Genomic DNA, 25,364 nt, shown 5'->3' on the forward strand with positions numbered 1-25,364 from the left:
TGCATTGCACACTTTTCCTTTGACCGGATTTTTATCCCAAGAAGGGTTTTACTGGCAAGGTTTTTAACGAGGCAACATCTATATGCTACCTAAGAAAGATCCAACAAATGTTCAAGGCTTCTTTTGCAATCAACCTCAAATACTAGGGGGCATCCCCCCGGAAGGTCACCTACTCGGAGAAGCCAAGATACGCCAAATGGGGTCTCAATAGGAAAATAATGTACCGGACCAAATGGTCGAATGAACCATGTCCGCATAGAACAATCGAGCATGAAAACAAAAACATATATACTTGTACCAAGTAATCAAAGAAATTTGGTATTTTTGCAAAAAATGGCTTCTCTCAAAAACGTCCTGAACACTCGGGGACTGGCGTCAACAACTCAAAACAATGTGACCCCTGGGTCAGAGCTCCTAACTCATAAGCCCTCAATGAAGCAACATCAAGATCACAAAATAGCTCCAGAGCCAAAAACGTCCCAAACACTCGGGAACTGGCGTCGAAAACTCAAGGCCACATGACCTCCGGGTTGGAAACTCCAAAATCGCAAGCCCTCAATGAGGCAATACCAAGTTTATAAGTAATGGCTCCCGAGCCAAGAAACCCTCGAGGACTCGAGGACTGCCGCCAATCGCCACCTCCATCGACTTATCAAAACCCGAGGCCATAAGACCATATGCGGGCAACCTCGGTCTCGTAAGACCTATATAAGGCAACAACAAAATCTGTAAGACCTCAAGCAAGTCATGAACCATACTTGTACGAAGTATCCAAAACTGTAAGACCTCAAAGGCATGTAAAACTTGTAAGACCTTACTAAAGGCATAAACTCGATCTCAAAGTTAAGGCTATATATCAAACTTGTAAGACCCCTAAAAAGGCATACCCTTGATATAGACGCCGAAAGTACTTCACTCAGGACTAAATGGCTCCGGCCAAACACAAATGACTGCAGTCACAAGGCTGTACTAGCCAAACTAACACGACTAGGGGACATCCGACCGTCGCTATAAAATTACAGGCCTTCAATTACTTCGAATATACTTCAAAAATAACTGGGTAAACAGGCTACCCTCGACATAGGCAAAAGAGTTTCGCCCATGTCAGCTCCTAAATACATGCTTTGAGATACTCAGCCACCAAGCCAAACCTCCCGAGGTGCTCGATCATCGCATATAATGACTCACAATCGAGGTTTTTATCGAACCGTCGAAGAGTCAGGCAAAAATTATTTCAAAAAATCCTTATCGAGGGAAAAATAAAGCCTATATTAGAGGTCGCATCGACCCAAAGCGTAAGAGCCACTGACGCCAGTTCACATAAAAGGTTGTATCGAACTAAAGTGTAAGAGCCACTGACGCAAGCTCATATAAAAGGTCGTATCAACCTAAAGCCTAAGAGCCATTGTCGCCAGCCCATCTAAAAGGTCGTACTGACCCAATGCATAAGAGCCTAAGGGCCAGCTTGAAATTCAAAAACTTGAGGGTCGAATGAGCTCGAGTCGATACCTGACTCGGAGACTTAACCCAAAACAGTTGACCAAACATGCCTAAGAGCACAAGCATAAGAGCTCGAACGTCGGCTTATACTAAAATGTCGTATCGACCAAGCACGTAAGAGCCTACGGGCCACCCTAATGAGCCCCAGGGCCATACCATGAATCTACGGATTCGTGCTTAACAACAACAACAACAACAACAACAACGACCCAGTATAATCCCACAAGTGGGGTCTGGGGAGGGTAATATGTACGCAGACCTTACCCCTACCCCGAAGGGTAGAGAGGCTGTTTCCAGGAGACCCTCGGCTCAAAAAAGCAATAGGAGAAGATATATTAGTACCATAAAAATGCATAATAAAAATAACAACAATATATAAGAGATATGAAATACAGAAATACGAAATACGAAAATACGAAATAGATGGCTGGTATAGGTATAACTAGAAGGTAAAGCCCTGCATCAATAGACGACCAATGACCTTCCTAGTCTAACTCCTAACTGGATACTCTCACTCTATTGTGCTGTAGAAATATTCACACTCTCCCCTAACCTACAACCTTAATACTCGACCTCCATAATTCTCTATCAAGGGTTATGTCCTCAGTAATCCTAAGACCAGTCTATCTAGCTAAAATCAAGGCAAAAAGGAATGCAGGAGAAATGAAACCGCGAGGTTTTCCTTTTATACATATATGCGAGAAAATACAAGCTCCATTTATGACGTACTTTGAAAGTACTATGTACGTAAATAGAAAAGGAAATCTACGCCCCCCCTAAGGGACTATGGCCCGTCGGCCTCATCCTCACTATCCTCGGCGTCATACAGAAGTGACTTAGCACCATGTTCGTTCGTCTTCTCCCGCTTTACCTCTTCTGAGAGGTCAAAACCGCTAGCATGGATCTCCTCGAGAGTTTCCCTTCAAGATTTACACCGAGCGTATTCTTTGCTCCTGCCCTCGCGGTCAAGAGTCCTTCTCAGCTCAGCTTGAGCATCGGCAGTCTCCTTCAAATAGGCCGCCACTTTCTTGTCAGCCTTAGTTCGGCTCATTACGACTTTAACTCGGGCATCCACAACCTCGGACTTTATTATCATATCTATTCGAACCAAGCTATTATCATGAGGTAAGCAAAGTTGAACCTCAAAGGCAGAGGCTTTAGCTAGAGCACCCTTCCCTGCTGAAGCCTAAACGTACGCCTCAGCTTTTAACTCATCGTACTCGCGCTTGGCTCGGCCAGCTTCATTCCGAAGGTGCTCCAGGTCCTCCGTCTTTTTTTGCAACAAAAATAAACAAAACATTAGCCTTATGAGCTAAAAGAAGGAACACACACTCCCTCAGAACAAAACTACCTAATCCTTCAGGTAGCTCTCATAATTCGAGCTTTGACTCGCCTCATACCGTAAATGTGCCAACTCATCTTCCCTTTCATTGCAAAGAAGCCTAAGGAATTTCTCCCCGTCAACAACTTTTCGCAATCTCGCCTCACGGAGAAGCAACTAAGATTTGAGCTTATTAAAAGCCAGTGGAAGAGAAACGTGGTAAGAAAGTAAAAATTACAAAACTATAAAATAGCACGAGCGACCTGAACCTACCTCCGAGTAAAGCCGCTGAGCTTCCTCAAGAGTCGAGCGTACATCTACTGATCTGGTTCCATCTACCCCGGTAAAACCAACCCGATTTGGACACAGTCGCCCGATATACGCGCCCTTTGGCGTCGAGCATCCCTCGAAGTGCCTTCGACAGGAGAAGAAGCCAGCGGCAGGGAACCCTCAGGTGCTGCGGGTTTGGCTGATACGCCCTTTCTAAGCCTCCAGGCCGGACTCGTCTTGCTACAATCACTGTCGTCCTGCAAAGGCCTCTCCTGCTTATTTTTATTATTATCATCCCTCAGTCCTGAAGTCGGCAGTCTTTCTCCCTCTCCTAAAGGGCACTACCTCGCTTTAAGGGACTCCCAAATGCCTACAATGACAGAGTTAGTATGCAGAAAGAAAAAGCGCCCTTTCGAAAGAAAGGGGGAGCAAATCACATAGCACATACCGTGGTGTTTTGCCTCCCACCTATCCTTAGATAAAGTTCGCCACTTACGCTCATTGTAAGTCAAGTGGGTCGCCAACTTCCGAACCCAATCCGGCAGATCTGGAACCTCGCCCGACATACGCAAAATCACTGCAGAAAAATAAAAGAAGGTGCATTTACGGAGTTCGCCTTTGCCATAAACAAAACTACGAAGGCACGAGTGTACCACTTACGTGTAAAATTCCATTCCTCAGGAAATGGCAAAAACTCCACTGGAATAATATCGACAGACCGTACTCGGATGAACCGGCTCATCCATCCCCAATCTCTGTCTTCTTCGTTGTCAACAACGAAAGGCGTGGTGGATCGGCATCGCAGGGTCAGTAGGCCTCGATGGTGAAAGGGTCGATACAGCCTGATGAGATGACTGAGAGTGAATTAAAGACCTGCTTCTTCCACAAAGAACCTTATCATCAATACTATCTGCCAAAATGACAGGTGAATCTGCGCCAAGGTAACCTGGTACTTTCGACAGAAGTCGAGCACAACCCCATCAAGGGGGCCCAGCATAAAAGGGTACGTGTACACGTTCAAAAATCCCTCGGTATGGTCCATGATGCTCTCCTCTAGGGAAGGTACTCGCAATGCTACCTTTTCTCCCCATCCATAGTCCTTCCTCACCAACTCAAGGTGCTTCTCTCCTATTAAAGAGATGAACTTCGAGGCATACTCCCAATAACCTCAAACGTTGTGAGTCTTTTCTGACGGGAGATTCCCTCCCGAAGCAAAGTGACCAGAGGCGGAGCTCCCTTCTCCTTGCCGAGCGGACCCTAACATAGCATCCATGACTATGGTAAAACTAGAGAATCGGAGCGGAAACTCGAGCAAGGGCATCAAAATTGAAATGAGGAAGGACCTAACGTAGGAAAGGAGAACTCTATAAAAGGGGATAACTACTTAGAATAGCGGAATCTCCAAAAAGGCGAAGACAACCCTATTTTATGGAAAATGCGGCAACCACCCGCCTACCTCGAAGGCCGATTAAAAATAATGGGTAAAGCTTTTATCGCTTTAGAAAGATATGTCGGTGGAATCGCCTCGGTCATTTTATAACTGTGTCGTACACTTGATGCCACCATACGATGTTTCAGGGTTGGAGACCCCGCATCAACCAATCCTCGAGATGGTACCCGATCTCGAGGACCTCCATCAAAAAGAAGATAGGCTCCAAAAAGCCATTGGCATCATTGCAAGTCCCGAGATGGTACCTGATCTCGAGGTCCTCCATCAAAAAGTAGATAGGCTCCAGGAAGCCATTGGCATCATTGCAAGTCCCGAGATGGTACCCGATCTCGAGGACCTCCATCAAAAAGAAGATAGGCTCCAGGAAGCCATTGGCATCAACCAAGCCTCGAGATGGTACCGATCTCGAGGACCTCTATCAAAAAGAAGATAGGAAACCATTGGCATCATTGCAAGTCCCGAGATGGTACCCGATCTCGAGGACCTCCACCAAAAAGAAGATAGGCTCCAGGAAGCCAAGATATCACTATACGTCCTGAGACGGTACCCGATCTCGAGGACCTCCACCAAGAAGAAGATAAGAGCTAAAACTCTACTCATATTGGTTTGGCCACGAGGTACCATCTAAACTCGGGTAAGCCCTCATCCGGGATCTATCTGCAATGCCTTAAGGCTATCTATACTGAGTTCAAAATAAGTCTCCAGGTAGCCAGAGCTTGAGCAAACCCCCGCTCAGGGACTGCTCCCGAAATCCTAAAGGCTATCTTTATTCTTAGGCATCCAAGCAAATCCCCCCATCGAAGACTATCGCGAGGTCTAAAAGGCTAAGTCTCGTACTGAGATTTTGAAACCCTACTCTCATTCAACTCGAAGTTGGGGATCCCGACGACCCCAGTATATCAAACCAATCCGGGATCGATACAAGGTACGAAAAAGGGTTTTACGGGGAATCAAGTTAATCAATCAAGAGCCAGAGGAAATGCTCGCACCCGGGCTCGATATTCGCACCCATCGGTGGGATCATCCATTCGGATTCTCCACAAATGCAGATAAAAAGAGATATAGCATAAATCAAAGACAAACTGAAGAAACATCTTTATATTCATAAGCACGTGTTTACAAAAGCCCATGAAGGGTCTTTACATATGATTACAAAAGCCCACGAGGGGTCCTTACAAAGAAACAAAGAAGCAAAAAATTATACATATGGTAAAAACCAAGAGCCTAATCTATTCTGGGTCGTTGTTGTTGTTGTTGTTGTTGGTAAAAACCAAGAGCCTAATCTATTCTCAGGGGTGCATCCTCGGCGGCAGTATCTTTGAGCACCAGCTCCTCGGGGGTCTCATCTCGGTCTTCCAAAATGGTATCTCCAAGGGAGAAGATAAAGAAGAGGAAAGTGAGAAGATGGAGAAAAGGAAAGTGAAAAGCCATAGCCCGCCAAAGAGCAAAGGCTTTTACCAGGCCAAGAAGGTCACGGCCCGATAGAAGACTTGGCTGGAGTCAGCCTTACCTGCACGGCTACTTTGAGTCCACTTCTTGGGACATTATGCAGTGCAAGTTACCAGCCAGAAGTGCCATTTCACCCCATGAAAAGCAAAAGGGATGAAATGTAACATCAGGTCGGGGTAAGGAGGTGAGCAGCGGTGTAAAGCCCGAACACCCTCCTGAGCAACGGTGTAGAGTCCAAACATTTTCCTGAGTCAGAAGTAATCGGCCCCCCTATCTCATTGCCTCGAGCCAACGACGACAGCAGTAACAACAAAAACAAGTTAGTGCAATCTCGCTCGGTAAGGGAAAGCCCTGGAAAAAGGTCATGGCACGACTGATGAGAACGCCGCCATGTAACCTTAACGCCGCGGGCCCCAAACATAGGAAATAACAATGAATGGGGATGAAGGGAAGAAAGGGGTGAAAGGATATTGGAGAGCACTTGAATAAAAAATTGGTTCCAGGAGGCTCCCATTTATAGAGTATGGCAGTGTAACCGACAATGCCATCAATATCTTTGAAAGACAGATCGACACGAGCAATCAATATGTTCTTGGGAACTGAATCGGTGGTGATATTATCGCTTTGGAGAATGAGAATCGGCAGTACATTGAATAGCGCTGAAAAGACGAGTCAACGGGATGCCTCGGTTATAGCAAAGGCTTGCATCATAACTATGACATCATAGCGGAAAGTTCGAAGAGATGAGCATCAAGGTTGTTTCTTATCGTTCTACTCTAAGAAATGCGGGGACTATCTGTATACGGTAAAATCGGAGGGTCCAATTTTCCGTCGTTACGACGCCTTATAAGCACATCTCGAAGGCTCGAGACTACGGTCGAGTTTCATCCCTTGAGGGTCATCGGCGCTCGACCTCGGGGCAGTACGGACCAACGGTTACGGAGAGAAAGTGGGGAGTTCCCAAGGCGCATAAATAGGGATGACAAAGTCTAGTGGACTAGTCCCAAAACGAATCAAGGCCTTAACTAGCTATACCCTCTCCATATCTTTGTAATTAATGCTTTTTGTACTATGTTGGGATTTCCCCTCATATATAAAGGGGATCCTTGCCATTTTGTAAACTCATGTTGCTCAATACAAAATACACAAGAATATTCTCTCTGCTCTCTAACATATTCTCTTGATCTCATCACTCCATTTATTGCTAATACTTATTGTGTTCTATTTATTGTTCATCATTTACTGCTTATTATTGGCTATAAAGAGCCGTCATTGATTTTATTACAACTGTTAATCTCCATCGACTACCCTCGACGGGACATTGGACTCGACCCCGAGGCCCTAAATAAGCAAGCTCGAGGCCCTGATGGACAGCTATTCGGTTTGGTTAACATCTTGTTTTATGCTCTTATCTTAATTCCAAATACCTCACTTAGCATCTGTTGCCCTAACAACTAGCACAAAAATAGATAACATATTTTTAGAACCATAAAATTAAATTTAATTATTATTACCATTTTCACGGTAAACAGTATGAATGTGCACGACATCACCCTTCATGCTTTATCACTCTTTCCTCACCCAAACAATAGAAATAATAACATCCCGACAAGGGAGTCAACAATAGAAACAAATACATCCCGGCAAGGGAATCAACTATAACCAATCTCGTTCCAACATTTAACTTCACAAAATAAATCTTAACTTGAGTCAATACTCAACAATGGTCAAACACCAAGAAAATACTATAAGTCTTGTCCAACATGAATAATCGTCAATTTAAGAATAAATAGTACATAAAAAGAATCACAACAGTCACAATGTAAGACTCACGGGCATGCTCGACACCAACGTATAGAAACTCGTCACCACACCTATATATTGTACACAACACTAACACGTAGCAAATAAGACATAACACCTATTCCCTCAAGCTAAGGTTAGGCCAAACACTTACCTCGGATTTCACGGCCAAACTCAAGCCTCAAATATCGCTTTCCCTTTAGATTCCACTTCCAATTCACTTGTATCTAGCCATAATTAACTTAACAACATCAATAAATGCTAAATAATTCAACTCCAATGCTTAATTATAGGTTTTCTATCATTTTCCCCAAAAAGTCAAAAATTGACCCCGGACCCGCTTGGTCAAAACTCGAGGTTCAGACCAAAACCCCATTAGCCATTCACCCACGAGGTCTAGATCCCCAAATTTGTAAAATCCCAAATTCTCCTAAAATCCCTAATTTATACCCTTAAAGAACAAGATTTAGGCTTAGAAATCTAATGGGTGTTGATGGAAAACGAAAAAATGAGTTTAAGAACACAAACCTATGATTTGGTGATGAAATCTCACTTTAAAAATCGCCCAAAGTTGGATTCTATGGAAGAAGATATGAAATTTTGGTCTAATCCTGTTTGAGTTTTGTTTATAAAAGACTGGGCAGGCCTTCTTCACGTTCGCAAAGAGCTCTCTTGCTCAGGCTTACGCGATCCCGAGATCTTCCATGCATTCGCGAAGGGTATTCCCCCATGGCCTTCGCGTTCGCGGACCACTGTACGCGTTCGCGTAGAAGAAATGATTGATTCCCAACCCACCTCCATTTTACTATACGCGTTCGCGTGACACCGGTCGCGTTCGCGTAGAGCAGCACCACAGTGCTCCGCGTTTGCGATCGTGGCTACGCGTTCGCGAGGAACAAACCTAACCCCAGCCCTGAGTACACTTCGCGATCGCAAGAGTGGCTTCGCGACTGCGATGCACAAAATGCCTGTACACCAGAAGTAGCAACTTATACCAGATTTGCTAAGTGTAAATCACCCCGTAGCCTATCCGAAACTCACCCGATCCCTCGGGGCTCCAAACCAAACATGCATACAAACCTAAAAATATCATACGGACTTGCTCATGCGATCAAATCGCCCAAATAACATCCTAAACAACGAATTTAGCATCAAAATTAATGAAAATCTCAAGAACTCTTAAAGTTACTATTTTCACAACCGAGGGTCTGAATCACATCATATGAATTCTGTTTCTTACCAAATTTTACGAACACAACTTAAATACCATATTAAACGTGTACCGGGCTCCGAAACCAAAATACGGGGTCGATACCATCAATTTCAAACATTATTCAATTTTTAAACTCCTTATATTTTTCAGTTGAACAATTTTCTTCAAAAATTCATTTCTCGGGTTAGGGACCTCGGAATTCAATTCCGGGCATACGCCCAAGTTTCATATTTTTCTGCGGACCGTTTGGGACCGCCAAATCACAGGTTCGGTTCCGTTTACCCAAAATGTTGACCGAAGTCAACTTACATTCAATTTTAAAGGCAAAATTAGCAATTTTTCTCAAATTTTCACATAAAGGATTTCCGGATATACGTCCAGACTGCGCATGCAAATCGAGGTTAGATAAAATGAGATTTTTAAGACTTCAGAACACAGATTTAACTGTTAAAACAAGAGATCCTTTTGGGTCATCACATAATTACGGGTCTTAAACCTATTGGGCACTAATATACGTAGGAAAATCCTACATGTCGTTGCTGGTTGTTCATCATTCATTACGTGAAATATTTGATCTTCATATGCAACTGTTCTAAGAACACATCCGTTGATTGGTGGTTATATATTTGATAATATGAAATTGGTCACTTGGGCTTTCGCTAAGTAACTAAATAATATTAGAGCAAAGTTAAAGCAGGACAAGGGCATAAAATTGAGGAGCTTGTTTTTTAGTACTATATACTGGATCCAAATATATGAAGAAATGGCATAAGTAAATGACTGTTCACCATCTTCCTCTTTGCCGTTCATGTTATAATTAATTGTTAGTGTGAATAATTCATCTTCTAAAGACGCTCTTTAATCCTTAAATGGATCTTTTGCAGCTTGCAAACTTTATTATGATTATTGCGGTGAAGTGAAACCTTATGATTGTGTCATATACATGTCCTCCTCCATGCTATACTATTCATTGGGAATGACTTACCAAGTTGGGAGTTGAACTTGTTTACGTCGATTTTAATATAGAAGAAATTTATATTATTATTGTCACTCAAAAAATATCTATAGACTATAGGTAAGCCGTCATAAAAAGTTGAAGTTGTAATCCTGAAAACAATGCAGATTACTATTACAACAGGTAAAGGAGATCTGTTAATGTAAAATTTCTTTACATGTCGATGAGTATTAGTTAAAATTATATTTTATTAAGAGGGATAGCAACAACAAATGAAGATTACATTATCCTGCAATTAGAGAGTAATATCACAAACCTGTAATCAACTTTCCTGCTATATATCAGGACACCGGTAAGCATTTACATCTCCAAGAGTTTCATTAATTGCTTTCTGTGAGATATTATCATCCAATTTCTTTGAGAAAACTAATGGTGTGTCTCAACATGTTCTATTTTCCAGATCTTCTCATTAAACAAGTCAACTAGTCCTTCCATCAAAACACCAGCCTTGTCACGAGTTGGTTCAAGTAAATGAAAGACATGGTCCTCACCTTCTGTCTCCATAATATCCACCTCGCCTTTCCATCCACTCTTCTTTGAGCTAGGATCTATCGAAAACAGCCTCTATATAAAAAATAGTTTATTATACTTGTGGGATATGTGGGACTTTCCCACATCGGTGGTCTAGAGTCACTTTATGGGATTTTTAAGTTCTTGTCCATTTTAAGTATTTGCTTAAGAATACACACTATTAAGTGTATGTGCAAATACTTGTTTATACTTGGGCTTGGGCCGGGTTGATTATTAAATTAATATTTTAATTTTTTATTTCTATAACAGAAAATCAATTCAAATAAACAGACATATCTGTTAATGAAATAAAGTGACTTTTCGGAAAAGGCCTGACTTTTGCTCTATAAATAAACATGAGATTCCTACAAAGAAATTCAGAAAATTTGCACGTATCAATTAGTGACTTGTTGTATCCTGAAGAAGATTGTCTGTACTTTCCCCAAATCTGTATACAGGCAATAACTTCTTTAAGGAAAGTCGTTCTCACGCGTCAAGCCTTCTCAATCTCATTTTCAATCACTATTTTTTTCTAACACTCTCTATCTCCACAAGGTAGGGATAAGATGTGCGTACAAACTATCCTCCCAGATCCCACATGTGGGGTTACACTGCGTCTGTTGTTGCCCGTCTCTCAGGAAGTCCTTCTCTGCAGTAAAAACCATAATTTTTAGACAAATAAGATTGGACAATAACCTAGGATGACCTGCTGGATTTAACCTCGGATCATCAAGTCCTGGACATTCTGGAAAAATAAAAGACCAATACTCATCAGGTTGATTGTTACCGAAAATAGGATGGATTAATACCATTCCAACAATCCTAAAACCATCCCCTAGCTAGTGGCTTTTCACTAGCACTTGCTCGAACCACCATGTCGTGTACAATATTGGCACCCGCACTATCACCAGCCAAGAAAACACGCGAGAAGTCAACGGGAGCCTTGAGCCATGGCTCCTCAATAAATTCTTCTGAAATGAGATGGTCACACGTTTCAACATATAAAGCAACCCATTTGATAACCGCCCAAGAATCATCGTAGCATGCACGTAGGTAAAGGGTGTTATGGGGCTAGCCTATAATCAACGGATATGGCAACTAAGAGTGACAGTTTAATGTTAGAGCGAATTGCAGGCTTCATATGACTTCAATGAGTTCTTGAATTATTGAATTTTACTTCATTTACAAAGACTTTGCATTGACTTATAGGAGTTTCTTATATATATGTTTGAATACTCTGGTTGCTATATTTTAACTTAAAAGATGTTTTTAATAAACCTTTCTTTGTTTATATTTGGTTATTAAATTTATGGCTTTGCTGTATCTGAATTTGTCTTCACCCTCTTTTGATTCAACTCCTTCTACTCATTATTCTTTTGGTGTATCTGATGATGCCAGGATGTGTTCCTCGAGCGCCCATGTTGCTTGAACTTCTCGAAAATATCTACGGTTGCTTATCGAATTTTTTGGAGGATCTGACACGAATACAATAGCATTTTGAAGAGTCCAGGCATTATCCTATCACATATACAAATTAATTAAGTACTTTAACGTTTAAGCTTTTTTTATCATTAAAATTATTTCTTAGAGCTTGTATGGGGTGAAATTGGTTTATAATAAATGATCGAATAATAGCATGATACCGATTTGAAGACAGGTAAAAGGCGAGTCAAATAACAACCAGTACCAGATACAGCAGCTAATTGATATCGGGTAAATCCCGAAGGGAGCGTGGTCAAAGAGAGCAGATCGAGTATTTGTCGTCGGATAGCATTCAATAGAAGAATATACTGTAACATTAAATGATCAACCATTACAGAGAATATTTACATTCATGGGATGTCGTTACATATTCATCAATGACTCATTTATTATTATTTAAGTGAGGCTTAATCCTGTGATCTTATTTCTCTAGTTATAGCTATGAATAGCAGGCTCAGCAATCATTGTAACACAGGAAATTCTTGGAGAAACAGATGTTATTTTACTTCCGCTCTCAATTAAATAACTTTATTTGCTCTTTATTATCGCATTTATTTTTATCCTAGGAGACATTGCGCTCGGAAAACAGGCTTGTCATCTTCTTCAATTTATATTGTTTAGTCTTATTTTTATCTTATTTCTTTATTATTTTTTAATCAAATCAGTTCGATTATCTATAAACCATATAATAAATTTAACTATACTGTTTAACGGGTAAACATAGCTAATATTAAATTCTTCTAAACTCATTTTTTTGGTTCAAACGTCTTAATTAGTTCCTAATTGGCTACTTTGTTTAATAATATTGGAGTAGTTAGATGATTAGGACAAGTTATTCAGTAGGACATATACATATAGCTCACATAATCTTAATTGTTCTTGTCTCTTACTTTACCTCAGAATTATATTTTTATTGCATGATCATGACTATATATGAGTGGGTGCAGACATACAACCGTGTAATAATACGTGTATGAAGAAAAAAAATCCCACTTTGTAGCAGAAATTTCGATAACAATTGCGAAAATTTCTTTTTTTAGAAGTCTCTTAATTTAGAACCAAGAAAAAAAGAAAGAAATAGAGAGTTGATTTTCAATATAACTGTCCACAAACAGAAAAACAGAAGTTATTTTGAAGTAAATTTTAGAGTATGGTTTGATTAAAAAAAATTTAGAGTTTGGGGACCTTCCATTGCTTCTTCTCTGCTGTCTCGTAAGATACGTATTTCATTAGGATTTAAGTTTGATGCGTTAGACGGTTTCATCAATATTTATATATTTAGATCCTTTATAAGTTCATTTTATATTTTAATTAACTGTGCTTGCTCGAGTCGAGAGTCTCTTGAAAATAACCCTTTTACCTGTACAAGGTAGAAATAAGGCCGCGCACACACCATCATCTCCACACTTTACGTGTGAAAATATACTGAATTTATTGTTGTTGTAGGTAAATTTTTGTAATAAATATTAATTAGTAACCTAGTAAATAATATAATTATTATGTTATCACAAATTAAACTACACTGATTTTAATTTAAAATAGTCTGTACATCACCTCTTTTTGTTATAAATTTATTCTTACGAAACTATTCTAGATCTCCTGCATATTCTGGGGACCCGTTTGGCCATAGATTTTGTCAAAATTTATTTGGGTTTTTTTAGCAAATACATGTTTCTTCATAAATTTTATCCATATTTTGGCAAATTCCCAAAAGCCAGAGCTGGTTTTGGTCCAAAATATTACTATTATATTTTTTAAAAATTGTCCCAAACTTTTGTATTTTATAAAAGAGCCCACCATTTATTATTTTGTAATAATGATGTTTCATCTTCTATGTATTTCATTATAAAAATGATAATTTTGTACCAAATTTATTTATGTTCAGGACTATGATTTGTGATAATATAATGAATGTCGTTGATGAAGATACTATTGGGTATTTGTGAAAAATTTTATAACCTATGGGTATAAGTCATGTTTTATGTTTTTTCAAAAAAAAAAACGTAAAATATGTTTTTAAAACTGATGTCCAAACATATTTTCATTTTCAAACCAAATTTTACTCAAATAAAATTTTTTAAAATAAATTTGGGACTCTACGACGAAACGCTAGTTAGTCTAATAGTAAGAAGTTTCATGTTCTTGTTTCAGTATTTCATGCTTTCTTTAAGGCTTTCAGCAACCCCCCACCCCCCCCCCCACCCCTCCCTTCATAAAGAAAATAAAAAGGAAGAAGGGGACGTTATCTTTTAGAAAGTTCAACAACAACAACCCAGTATAATTTTACAAGTGGGGTCTGGAATGAATTGTACTATTTTTCCTCACCAGAATGGAACTAGTTATTAATTAAATATAAAATTCCAATATCATTTAGGGTGTCTTTCGTTGGAAGGAAAATATTTTCGAAAAATGCTTTTCAATTTTTTCATATTTGATTGGTTTAAATATTTTTGAAAATATTTTTCTCATGAACTCACTTTCCTTCAATTGGAGGAAAATATTTTCCCTATCAAAAGAGGAGAAAATATTTTTCAAAACTTCTTCTCAACCTTCTCCACCCTAGTCATTTTCTATGGAAAATATTTTTTGTGAAAAACATTTCCCTCGTACCAAACACATCCTAAATAAAACTATTTTTTTTTTGGACAAGACCACAAAGAAAGAACAAGAAATTTAATAAGCGCCGGCGAAGCTGCAGGCAAGAGTCAAACCGAGGACCGCAGCTTCAGCGGAAAGTGCGCCCCAATAGTATTTACTATTGTAGTATTTTTTTATTTTTATTATACATCAGAAAAAAAAAGAAAAAAAAAAAAGAGAAAATTACAAGATAAGAATAAAAACTCTAACAAGATGAAAGTGCATATACCTAAGAGCATCTCCAGCGCTCCTCTATTTCTCCATAATACAGCTATTTTTTGTCAAAATATGCCTCCAATGCTCACCAATTTTGGTTGCAAAACGGAGGATGAATAGTGTTACTCTAAATTTGAAATGACACTATTCATCTTCTCCATTACTATTCATTATTATTTTATTATTATTTTTATTATTTAATTATTTTAATTTATCTCTTTATATTTACCTAATTATATTTATGTAATATCCTTATAATATTAATTTTACATCTTAACTTTACTGTATAATTTTGATAAATAATTTTTATGCATTTATTATTTTTATGTATAATTGTAAGTTAATTTTATTATAAGTTATAATTGTACAAAATATATATAATTAATCATCTCAAAAAATGAATGGTGCAAATATAAAATATTAGATGTTGCTAAAATTGAAAGGTGTGAATATAAAATATTAGATGTTGCTGTAGACACTGAAATTTTAACATATCAAAATAAATCCTAAATTAGGGTTACTTGGTGGCTACTTGATCACGCCCAACTCTAGTCCTAAAAAGGATTAGCGGTCGCTGCAAATATAATCCGGTCTAAAAGTCCGGAGTCAAATCCCACAGAGAACTAAGGCTTAGCTATATCTGTTTAATATCACTAAAAAGACAAGTTTGAACAATTTTCTAAATTATAAAGATTGAGATTTATATTTCTAACTAATTAACTAGCAAATACTAGAAAACGGTAAAATTATCAACTATCGAGACTAAGGGTTGGAGACTAAATTAAGGAGATCTAGAGTTATGATTTCCCCAATTGTCGGAATCCTTCTAGCTATGTTCCCTGCAATTTTGTCAATGTATTCTCTACTGATCGTAAACACTTTAGATATTGTAATTCTCTCTCGAGCAACTACAACAATTTACTAGACATATTCTCTCGAACTACGCTAGTTGGCTTTATCTAACCGCTCATTATGACCACGTCAAGGCTTTGTTATTTCTAAACCTGCCTTTAAACCCATTGTATTGATTTCTCACATACGTTAGGAATGACGTTGTTCAACAACTACCTAAATATGTACTCTCTCTCTCGAGCACTACACACTAAATAGGCAGAGTCAATTGATGGCCATTCAATCAACAATAACAAACACATAGTTGAACAAGTAGAGAAATCCAACGGCTCAATTATATAAAAACATAACAAGAATTTATCCTACAAAATGTTCTATCAAAATCCTAGATAACAAATTAGCTATTCATAATAGTATGTAAAACAACAATATTAAAAGTCATAACAACAATGAAAAAAATAGGAAGAGGAAGGAAAAACTCGTAGAAGAATTCTCCGCTTGCTTCTATTGTGTCTTTGCCTCCTTAGGTTGAATCTGTGTCAAAAATTGGTCTCCGCCTCTCAAAATACCGTTTTCCATGCATATATACCAAGTAGGGTCGGACCCAAACTATTATACCTTATCATACGCAAAAAAGAACAAGTTTCCAGGCCTAGACGCCTGCGCCCGCGGCCGAACGCGGTACGGGCGCGGTATTTGGCAAGTCTACTGCCTCAGCCCGCCTCAGGTCCGCGGTCGCGGTTTCGACCGCATTTTGCACCCTGTTCCGTTTGGAATTTGCAAAAACGTAAAACATGAAAGTTGTAGACCTTTGAGTTAACTTTCCAACCATATATTGTGGAGCGCAAATGAAGCTCTGAGAAAAAAATTATGTCTATTTTACTAGACAGCACGCAATATGCCTACTCGATTCTTCGTTTTGTTGTTCTATCATCCGTTGATCCCCGAATACGATCCCGACTTAATTCTTTGGGATTTTACTCCGAATTCAAAGCTCCAAATTACTTGAATTCATTCCATAATATTTACATAACTCGGAATCACTCCTACAAGGCATAAAACACACAATTAGTGCAAGACACTAGCGATTAAAACTCAAACTCAATTAAAGTGCAGTAAATTTGAGTGTAATAAGCGACTAAAATACGTAATTATAGCCTATTATCACTACTTCACCCAAACCCTAATTCATGCCAATAAATAAGGCTATATATGTCCTTCAAAGAAAATCTCAACAATTCCATAAACTCTCGGAATATGTACAAAGAGATCAAATATGAGATCTCTAAAATTTGATGAAACTCTTGAAATATTCATTAAGAGATTAAAGACATGTCAAATATGCCTTACTTAAAGTCTTACGTTCGAGAAATACGCCGTTAAGGCCTTCGAATCACGTAGAATAGGGAAGAATCAAGGGATAAACAGAGTTGTAACCTGCAATGTTTATCAATAAAATTCTTTTTTTTATTTATAGTTGTTTGTGATTGCAGTTTTATTTTTCTCTGCATAAATTTGTTGCAAACAAATTGGCACGCCCAGTGAGACCAGTTCTGTTCTTCATCTCTTCCTCCTACAAATCAAAAACTTCAAGTTTCAAGATTATCTGTTGTGATGGTCGGGTACTTCAAGTTTCAGCAATACCTCGACAAACCTTGAAGTAGGGGACATTTATAGATACTGAAATTTTAACAGATCAAGATAAATCCTAAATTCAAGACAACTCTTAAAATATTGAGAGTCTATTAGGGTTACTTGGTGGCTACTCCACCCAAAACCTAATTCATGCCTATAAATAAGGCTACATATGTCCTTCAAAGAGAATCTGAGCAATTCCATAAACTCACGAAATATGCACAAAGAGAACAAATATGAAATCTCTGAAATTTCATGAAACTCTTGGAATATCCATTAAGAGATCAAAGACATGTCAAATATGTCTTGTTTAAAGTCCTACGTTCGAGAAATACGCCGCTAAGGCCCTAGAATCACGTAGAATAAATTGGAAGGAAGAATTAAGGGATAAACAGAGTTGTAACCTACAATGTTTACCAATATATTTTTTTATTTATAGTTGTTTGTGATTGCAGTTTTATTTTTCTCTATATAGATTTGTTGCAAACAGTTGCTAAAATTGAAAAGTGAAAATTAAAAATACATGAAAGTTGAAAATACATTAAATTAAAATGCTAAAAATTGAATGATATATAACATCAAATGATATATATATATATATATATATATATATATATATATATATATATATATATATATATATGTTTACCTCGAAAAATGTGAGTAACAATTAAAGATAATTTGTGGTTTTAAAGATATGTGATTTATTCAAATACTAGTAAATATACAAATAATATTAGGTTTAAGTAAGAAGAATTGATGAACCAAATCAATGTTGCTAGAGCAATAAGGACCTCGAGCTCGATTTTCTTGGGGGCTTCGAGGTGAGCTAAGAGCAATGAAATATGAACAATAAAGTAAAAGTAATAAAGCTGAAGAACAATTATTGAGCACGGTAAATAAGAAAAGCAGAGTAGAATATTCTATTACAGTGAATAATATATCTTTACAAATGACTAAGATCCCCTTTATATAGGAGGGGAAAACCCTAATATGGTACATTTCCAATTATGGCAAAAAATTCTATTGGTACAGCTGTATAACAACCTAGTACGGACTTGTACTATTTCATACAAATCTTATCCCATAATTTATGCCCTGATCCACGTGTCATTGAAAAATTTCCGCTCTTTCTTGAGTGATATCGAAATTGTACTGCCCTCGAGGTAGATCATGACGGGTCACTGATTTGCTCCTCGAGTGCGCACATCCCGGCCAGGATCGATTCTTACTTCGAGCTTCCCGAACTCGAACTCGGGGTATGATCAAGTCTTCAAAATCGAGCTCTTCGATTTCGACCGTAATTAAATGCTTTATGTTCTTATCTAAATTGGTATTAATTTCAATGCATAGGCTTTTGAGACAAAGTATCTTCCATGTTAAGTATGCCCAATCTCCTACTAAAATACCATAATTAGTTCTTACTTCCATAATAAATGAGGCTTTTCTTGAATTTAATAAGTAGATATCAATTCCAATTCAAAAGAATAATGATTTGGATATTAAAAAGCTAATGTCAGAAAATGAAAGACGTGAGTATTCCTCGTAAGTCGCGTTCTCTGCCGTTAAAGCAAACGGCAATTTATTAGTACTACCAATATTTTATAATGATTAAAAATATTCAAAAAAGAATGATTTGATTCCCTTGACAAAATCAACCCAGAACGAAAACGACACCGATTTAGTAGTCCCTTTCCATTCCTTTCACTTCTTTTTCCAATGGCAAATTGCACGCAGGAAAACAGGGGAAAAAAAAAAGAAAGAAAGAAAGAAAGAAAACAAAAGAAGCTGCAAATCTGAAGACAAATCTAAGCAATAAATCCAAAAACATTAGTACATTGTTCTTCACGAGAAACAAAAAAGCTCATAGCTTTGGCTACTTTTCTGGTTCTACATATATATTTCTATTATTCTATACATACATATTAACATATGTAATGCATGTGTTTGGAATCTATAGAGATGAACAAAGCTGAGAAGAATATGGGGAAGAATATGTGAAACTGTGCTAACCCCAAATGTTCTTTCCCTTTTGAGCACAAACATGGCTGACGATTTCTGTATTTTCACCAAGGTTTGTCTTTATTTTCTTGATTATTCGATTTTGGTTGTAAAGTTTCATCTTTTGCCTTTTTGGATTTTAATTTGGGTTTCTTCTTTACCTTAGAGATTTGTTGATTATTTACTTAAAGTTTTGGTCTTTTTGTTGTTATTAATATTTAAGAGGAGGAAATTTAGCTTTTCTCTTTATTGTTTTTTTTTATTTCTTTAGGCTTAAAATTTGTTTTAAGCTCAGCTTTGTACAATAAGAATCTGGGATTATTCTGCATCACACTAATTTGTTTTTTAGTTGCTTAAAGTTTAGGCCTTTTAATTATTGTTAGCATTTAGTGGGAGTTAGCTCAAGCTTCTCTTTTTATTCCTTTCTTTAGTTATCATTGTAAAATATGTAGAATAGTAATGTTAAATTGGATTATCATCTACCTTTATCATTAATAGAATGTAGAATAGATATGGATTCTCTAGGTTATGAAATGCCTTGATATACTTTAGATTGTAGTGTTTGCTTTGATTGAATGACCCCTTTTGAAGTGCTCTTTGATGTAAATTTTTGTTATATTCTTATGAGGAGCTCGTCCTAGAAGTTGCGATTCTCAAGAACAAAAAACTTGGAATGAGATGGGCTAAGTGGGCTATATACCAAGGGTTGATGTAGCTTAGTTCAACTATAATCAAACCTCTTTATAACAGTCTCGATTGTTCCAACATTTTTATGAAAATTATTTCCAAGGAAAACTTGGTCGTTATAGTGAAGTGTTGTTATAAAGGATGACTCTTATAAAGAAGTTCGACTGTAGTTTGGTATTGAAGTGTACTTGATTGAGAGCTTGTTTGAGCAACTTAATTTATATTGAGACCGATGATAAGAAAAGTGAAGTCCTTAGCAGTTTATCTTCTGATTCTATTCAGGATTCCTTCATTATAAAGCCACCAAAGAAATCTCCACTGATGTTGAAACTGGTGGTCTTAATCTTTGCAATGGTATGTGGAGTTTATATATGTTCAATCGGCCTGAAACAAATTGGTGTGCGTTCCAGTGGGCGGTTATTAAGTGTTCATGTGGTTGAAAAGCCATGTGAGGCAACTGACATTGAACCTTCAGAAAAACCTTATGTGCACTTTCCCAAGCCAAAGACTTTTAGCCGGTAAGCATTTTTTTCTTCTTCTGTTTTATGTTTTGAGTTTCTCTTTGTTGATAAAATTACTGAGTTTCTGTCTGCTATATATTCAGGGCCGAGTGTGCTTGCAATCCTGTAAGGTATTTTGCAATTTTATCCACTCAGAGATCTGGTAGCGGATGGTTTGAGACATTGTTAAACAGTCATATGAATATAAGCTCTAATGGGGAGATTTTTTCTGTTAAAGTGCGGAAAAGTAACGTGTCAACAATTTTGGATACACTGGACAAACTTTATAACCTAGACTTTTTGACGAGTGCTTCCAAGAACGAATGTACAGCTGCAGTTGGACTCAAGTGGATGCTTAATCAGGTAAGCTCTTCCTTGAAATTTATGATGTAAATTCTATGAGATATATGCTGATTACTTCGTATTCATTTTTCTTTTCATTTTTTCCTATGCTTTTTGGATGTATAGAGCCCAACTAATTCGGGATTGAGGCATAGTTGTTGTTGTATATATTTGACATCTTGACATAATCTTAGGATTAGTAGAATTATTTAGTTGTTGAAAGTTGTTTATCTGTCAGTTGCTGAGCTTGATTTGGTATAAAGTTGATGGATAACGCCCAGCGGCCAGCACTATCATACATCTTAGTGAGAAAAAAGATATTGTATAGAGTTTATGGGAAGCTAATGCTTGAACAATGAGTAAGATGGGTCTAAAAAGAATCATTCGCATTGCACCATCTCGATTTTTTTTTTAATGACATAAGATTACTATGAAATAGTTACAAGTACCAGATATTAATGCTTGGCTGCTTAGTTTCTCCACCCGCTCCCTGCCCCTCGACCTTTTTGTGTGAAAGGTGAAGAGGGTCTTTAAAACTATTATTATTTTGTTACAGGGTGTGGATTCACCCGTCCTTTACAACTGCAGAAAATTTGAAATTAGATTGGAAATGTTTATTTTTTGGGGGGAAGAAACTTTGCGTTCTTCTTTTTCATTTTTTTTCTCTTTTGCCTGTCTCTTGTCAACTGCTTTCTGTCGTCATGCTTATGGAGAATGCAATTGATTCCAATTCCATTGGAATGTCACTACAGGGTCTGATGCAGCATCATGAGCAAATTGTTGAATATTTTAAAACTCGAGGAGTTTCTGCTATCTTTCTCTTCAGAAGAAATCTTTTGCGCAGAATGGTTTCAATGCAGGCAAATTCCTATGATCAGAACGCTAAGCTGTTAAATGGAACCCACAAGTCTCATGTGCATTCTCCCAAAGAGGTCAGTCTTGCAACTCTATTTCGCTCGTGTCTACGCCAATACTTAATGTCACTACGGTGTCTTAAGCAATACAATTTTATTATTCAGGCTGAGATACTTGCAAGTTACAAACCTACGATAAACACAACTTTGCTGATCCCCAACCTGAAGCAAGTAGACGACATGGCTACAAAAGCCGTGGAATACTTCAGTAGCACCCGACATATTATCTTGTACTACGAAGACATAATAAAAAATCAAACAGTAAGAGTTCGCATATTCTACCATAACCTTGAACTTACAGTCCCATAGGAAGAAAGTTCATCTTGTTCGCGATGCTTACTTTTTTAGTTTTCCGTTTTCCTTACAGATACTGAATGATGTTCAAGATTTCCTAAAAGTTCCTAGAAAGGACCTTCACAGTCGTCAGGTGAAGATACACAAGGGGCCCTTGTCTTCACAAGTTGAAAACTGGGTTGACGTTGAAAAGACACTCAAGGGAACGCCTTATGAAAGCTTCCTACATGCAGATTACAAAATATAGATTTGCAGTCGTCGTGTACAGATGTAGCTTGTGTTTGTTCAACTCAATTCTTTCATTATTTACTGTTAGGAGAAGTTCTACTACACGTGATCTTAGCCAAAAGGCCGAGAAAGGTATACTTGTTAGCAGAAGTTAACAGGGGAGCTTCTAGTTAAGATTTTGGTAGCAGCATATTGTCTTCTAGTTCTGCCATACCAGGCAATGGGTGTTGTCTTTGTTAAGTAGAATTTTTTTTGCCTTTTCTTTTAATTAGTTAAAGAACTTGTAAGCGATACGATTAAAGAATTTTGTAATTTTTGTTATCAATTGTTTATTTGCTTTCTCCTTCCAGAAAGGCAGGAGTAATGATGTGTTGCCTTGCAAATTTCCTGTGTAGATAAATTGCACATAAGGTATAGTCTCAGATGATTTTTCTTAGAGACTAGTTAATTCCTGAGAAGGAGAGATTTGGAGCAACGGTAAAATTATCTTCGTGTGATCTATAAGTTACGGGTTCATGTCGCGAAAGTAAACACTAATGCTTGCATTATAGTAGGCTGTCTACATCACGCCTCTAGGGGTGCAGACCTTCTCCAAACTCTACGTGAATACAGGATGCTTTGTGCATCGGGCTGTCCATTTTACTAGTTACTACCAAAGGGGAAGTACTTATGCACTTGGCGTTTGCCTAAAAAGTAATTTAACCTAAAGAGTTACAAATTTAAAGTGAGAATATAACATCAAAGTTAAGTGAAAAGTAATTTACAAGATATGTCTTGCATTTATCGATCTGGTGCAAACGCTGGATATGAGAGTGATGTTTAAAAAGGGGTGGTAATAATTGACTCGGAAAAAAAATTAGTTAGGTCAGCACAACCAAATGTGCAAGCAATTCAAATGATTTTTTTAAAAATATTTGTGGATCGGAAATATATATATATATATATATACACTTGTTTTTCCATAGTTTCAGTTCATCCCATGTGTTGTTACAAGTGTTTGTCTTATGCTGATAATGGACCAAGAAAAGAATCTAAGCATTGGATTCTATTCATTGCATTCATATGATTCATATTAAACATTCATTGTATTAATATGATGCTAGTATCTAAGCGTTGGGTATCACCAACCTTATCTCTTGTGCATCAACAAACTCTTGTTTGTGACGTAAAATGGATGGAAAAAGACAAATAAAAAGAGTGTGAAGGGTTTTTGTTTTTTTGAATCTTATTCAAAGAATGCTGATAATTCATTCCATTAAATCATATTGAGAACCACTCCCTGACTACTTTCAGGTCCTTACCCTACAGAATTATAAGGACTAATCATATTTCGTGGGCATAATATTTTATAACTATAGTTTATAATGCTAGTTAAGCACTTTATCCCTTTGACCACCTAGAAAGGACCTTTCAGCTCCTAAAATCGAAGTCATCCAAAAATTAAAAGCACAAGTTGTCGACTAAACGCTAAGGACCGTTTGGTCATAGATTTTGCCAAAACAAATTTGGGTTCTATTTGGCAAATACATGTTTGGCCATAGATTTTGCCTACATTTTGGCAAAATCTTAAATCCCAAATCCCAAATTTTGGGCCAAAATATTACAAACACTAATAATGTACTATGTGTTTTTCCAAAATAAATTTGAGAAATATGTTTTGAAAACTGATGTCCAAACACATTTTCATCTTCAAACCAAACTTCACCCAAATCAGATTTTTCAAAACAAATTTGGGAATCTATGGCCAAAATACTAATCCGTAGGACGAAGAGGAAATGTGTCTCAGCGCAAGGATTTATGGCTGGTTTGGATGGTTGTTACATGTTGTTTTATATCGTATTGTTACTTTAAATATAATGTTTATTTTGACTGTTACATAAATTTTATTGTATTGTATCGTATCGTCAAATTTGTCGTTATGTAATGACAAAAAGTGCCACTATATGGAACGATTGATTTGGTGTGGTCGCGTCGTTACCTTATTTTTTCTCTTATCTTTCCCTTCTTTATTATTAAATAATCCTATTTTATCTTTTACCTTACCTTTTTATATAATAATTCTACCTCGTACCTTACTTTTTCATTGTGATATTGTAAGTTTATTCTTCATATTATTGATGTTTGACATCATGAAATGACGACAAATAATACAATATATTCAAACATTATATACATCAAAACGATACAGTACAGTATAATATTATACGATATATTATGAAACAATACATAACAACTGTCCAAACAAGTTGTTAACTACTACACATGATAAGAAATATTAGTTTCAACATTAAAAAACATATATTAGCTAAAATAATCAAATTCGAACGCCTTTTCACCTAACTACGACTATAAAGATTAGGGAACAAGTTGATACCAAAAAGTAGGTGAGTTTTCACACGTCAAAATGGACAAATGATCAGCCTGTGCTAGGTACTAGTCATGCTGGCCATGTTACGAAGAAAGATTGAAAAAATTGCGCAACTCCTTTGACCAGCCGCCTTCACCTCTATTCTCCCTACCATCTCCTCAGGTTTTATTATAGTAGTTGTGTTTACGACAACAATAATAACAATAATAAATTTAATATAATCTCACATGGTAGTGTTTGGAGATAAAATATACACAAATCTTATTTTTACTTTATAAAAGTAAAAAGCTTGTTTCCGATAGATTCTCGGCTCAAATAGTTATTTTTAAAAATAAAAAGAAAAGTTAAGATAAATTGACAATCAGAGTATTCACTAGCACAATTAAATCATCAAAAGTTATGGTAAAATATATAAGTCTTCCTCTATCTTTAATAAGAAATTTCAAATTTGAGCCTTATTTTTTGGTAGAAACGTTTTACCTATAAAGTGAAATGTTTCAATGCGAAGCTGACGAGTTCGATGCCCCCTGACTATTTGCGAGACAATTGTATAATATATCGTATCCACAAGGATTGGAGTTAAATAGTATTTTCGTAGTTTCTAGTTTGATTGCTATCCAAGATGATCAACAGTTGAGAGTTATGTGATTTATACTAAAATTAACTAAGAATCTATA

The 25,364-nt window shown here is 37.2% G+C and overlaps 1 protein-coding gene and 1 pseudogene across 1 annotated transcript; one reads left to right on the forward strand and one right to left on the reverse strand.

Annotated features, from left to right (window-relative positions):
- Window positions 1-10,868: 10,868 nt before the first annotated feature.
- Window positions 10,869-11,672, reverse strand: LOC142181053 (putative carboxylesterase 2; annotated as a pseudogene).
- A 7,398-nt stretch (window positions 11,673-19,070) lies between these two features.
- Window positions 19,071-22,683, forward strand: LOC107785435 (uncharacterized). Its single transcript, XM_016606744.2, has 6 exons — window positions 19,071-19,427; window positions 20,324-20,559; window positions 20,646-20,904; window positions 21,636-21,815; window positions 21,903-22,058; window positions 22,165-22,683. Exons 1-6 carry the CDS (start codon window positions 19,398-19,400, stop codon window positions 22,336-22,338), a joined length of 1,035 nt encoding a protein of 344 aa, XP_016462230.1. The 5' UTR covers window positions 19,071-19,397; the 3' UTR covers window positions 22,339-22,683.
- Window positions 22,684-25,364: the final 2,681 nt, after the last annotated feature.

The sequence above is a fragment of the Nicotiana tabacum genome, chromosome 5 (assembly GCF_000715075.1).
Source record: "Nicotiana tabacum cultivar K326 chromosome 5, ASM71507v2, whole genome shotgun sequence".
NCBI classification, from domain to species: Eukaryota; Viridiplantae; Streptophyta; class Magnoliopsida; order Solanales; family Solanaceae; genus Nicotiana; species Nicotiana tabacum.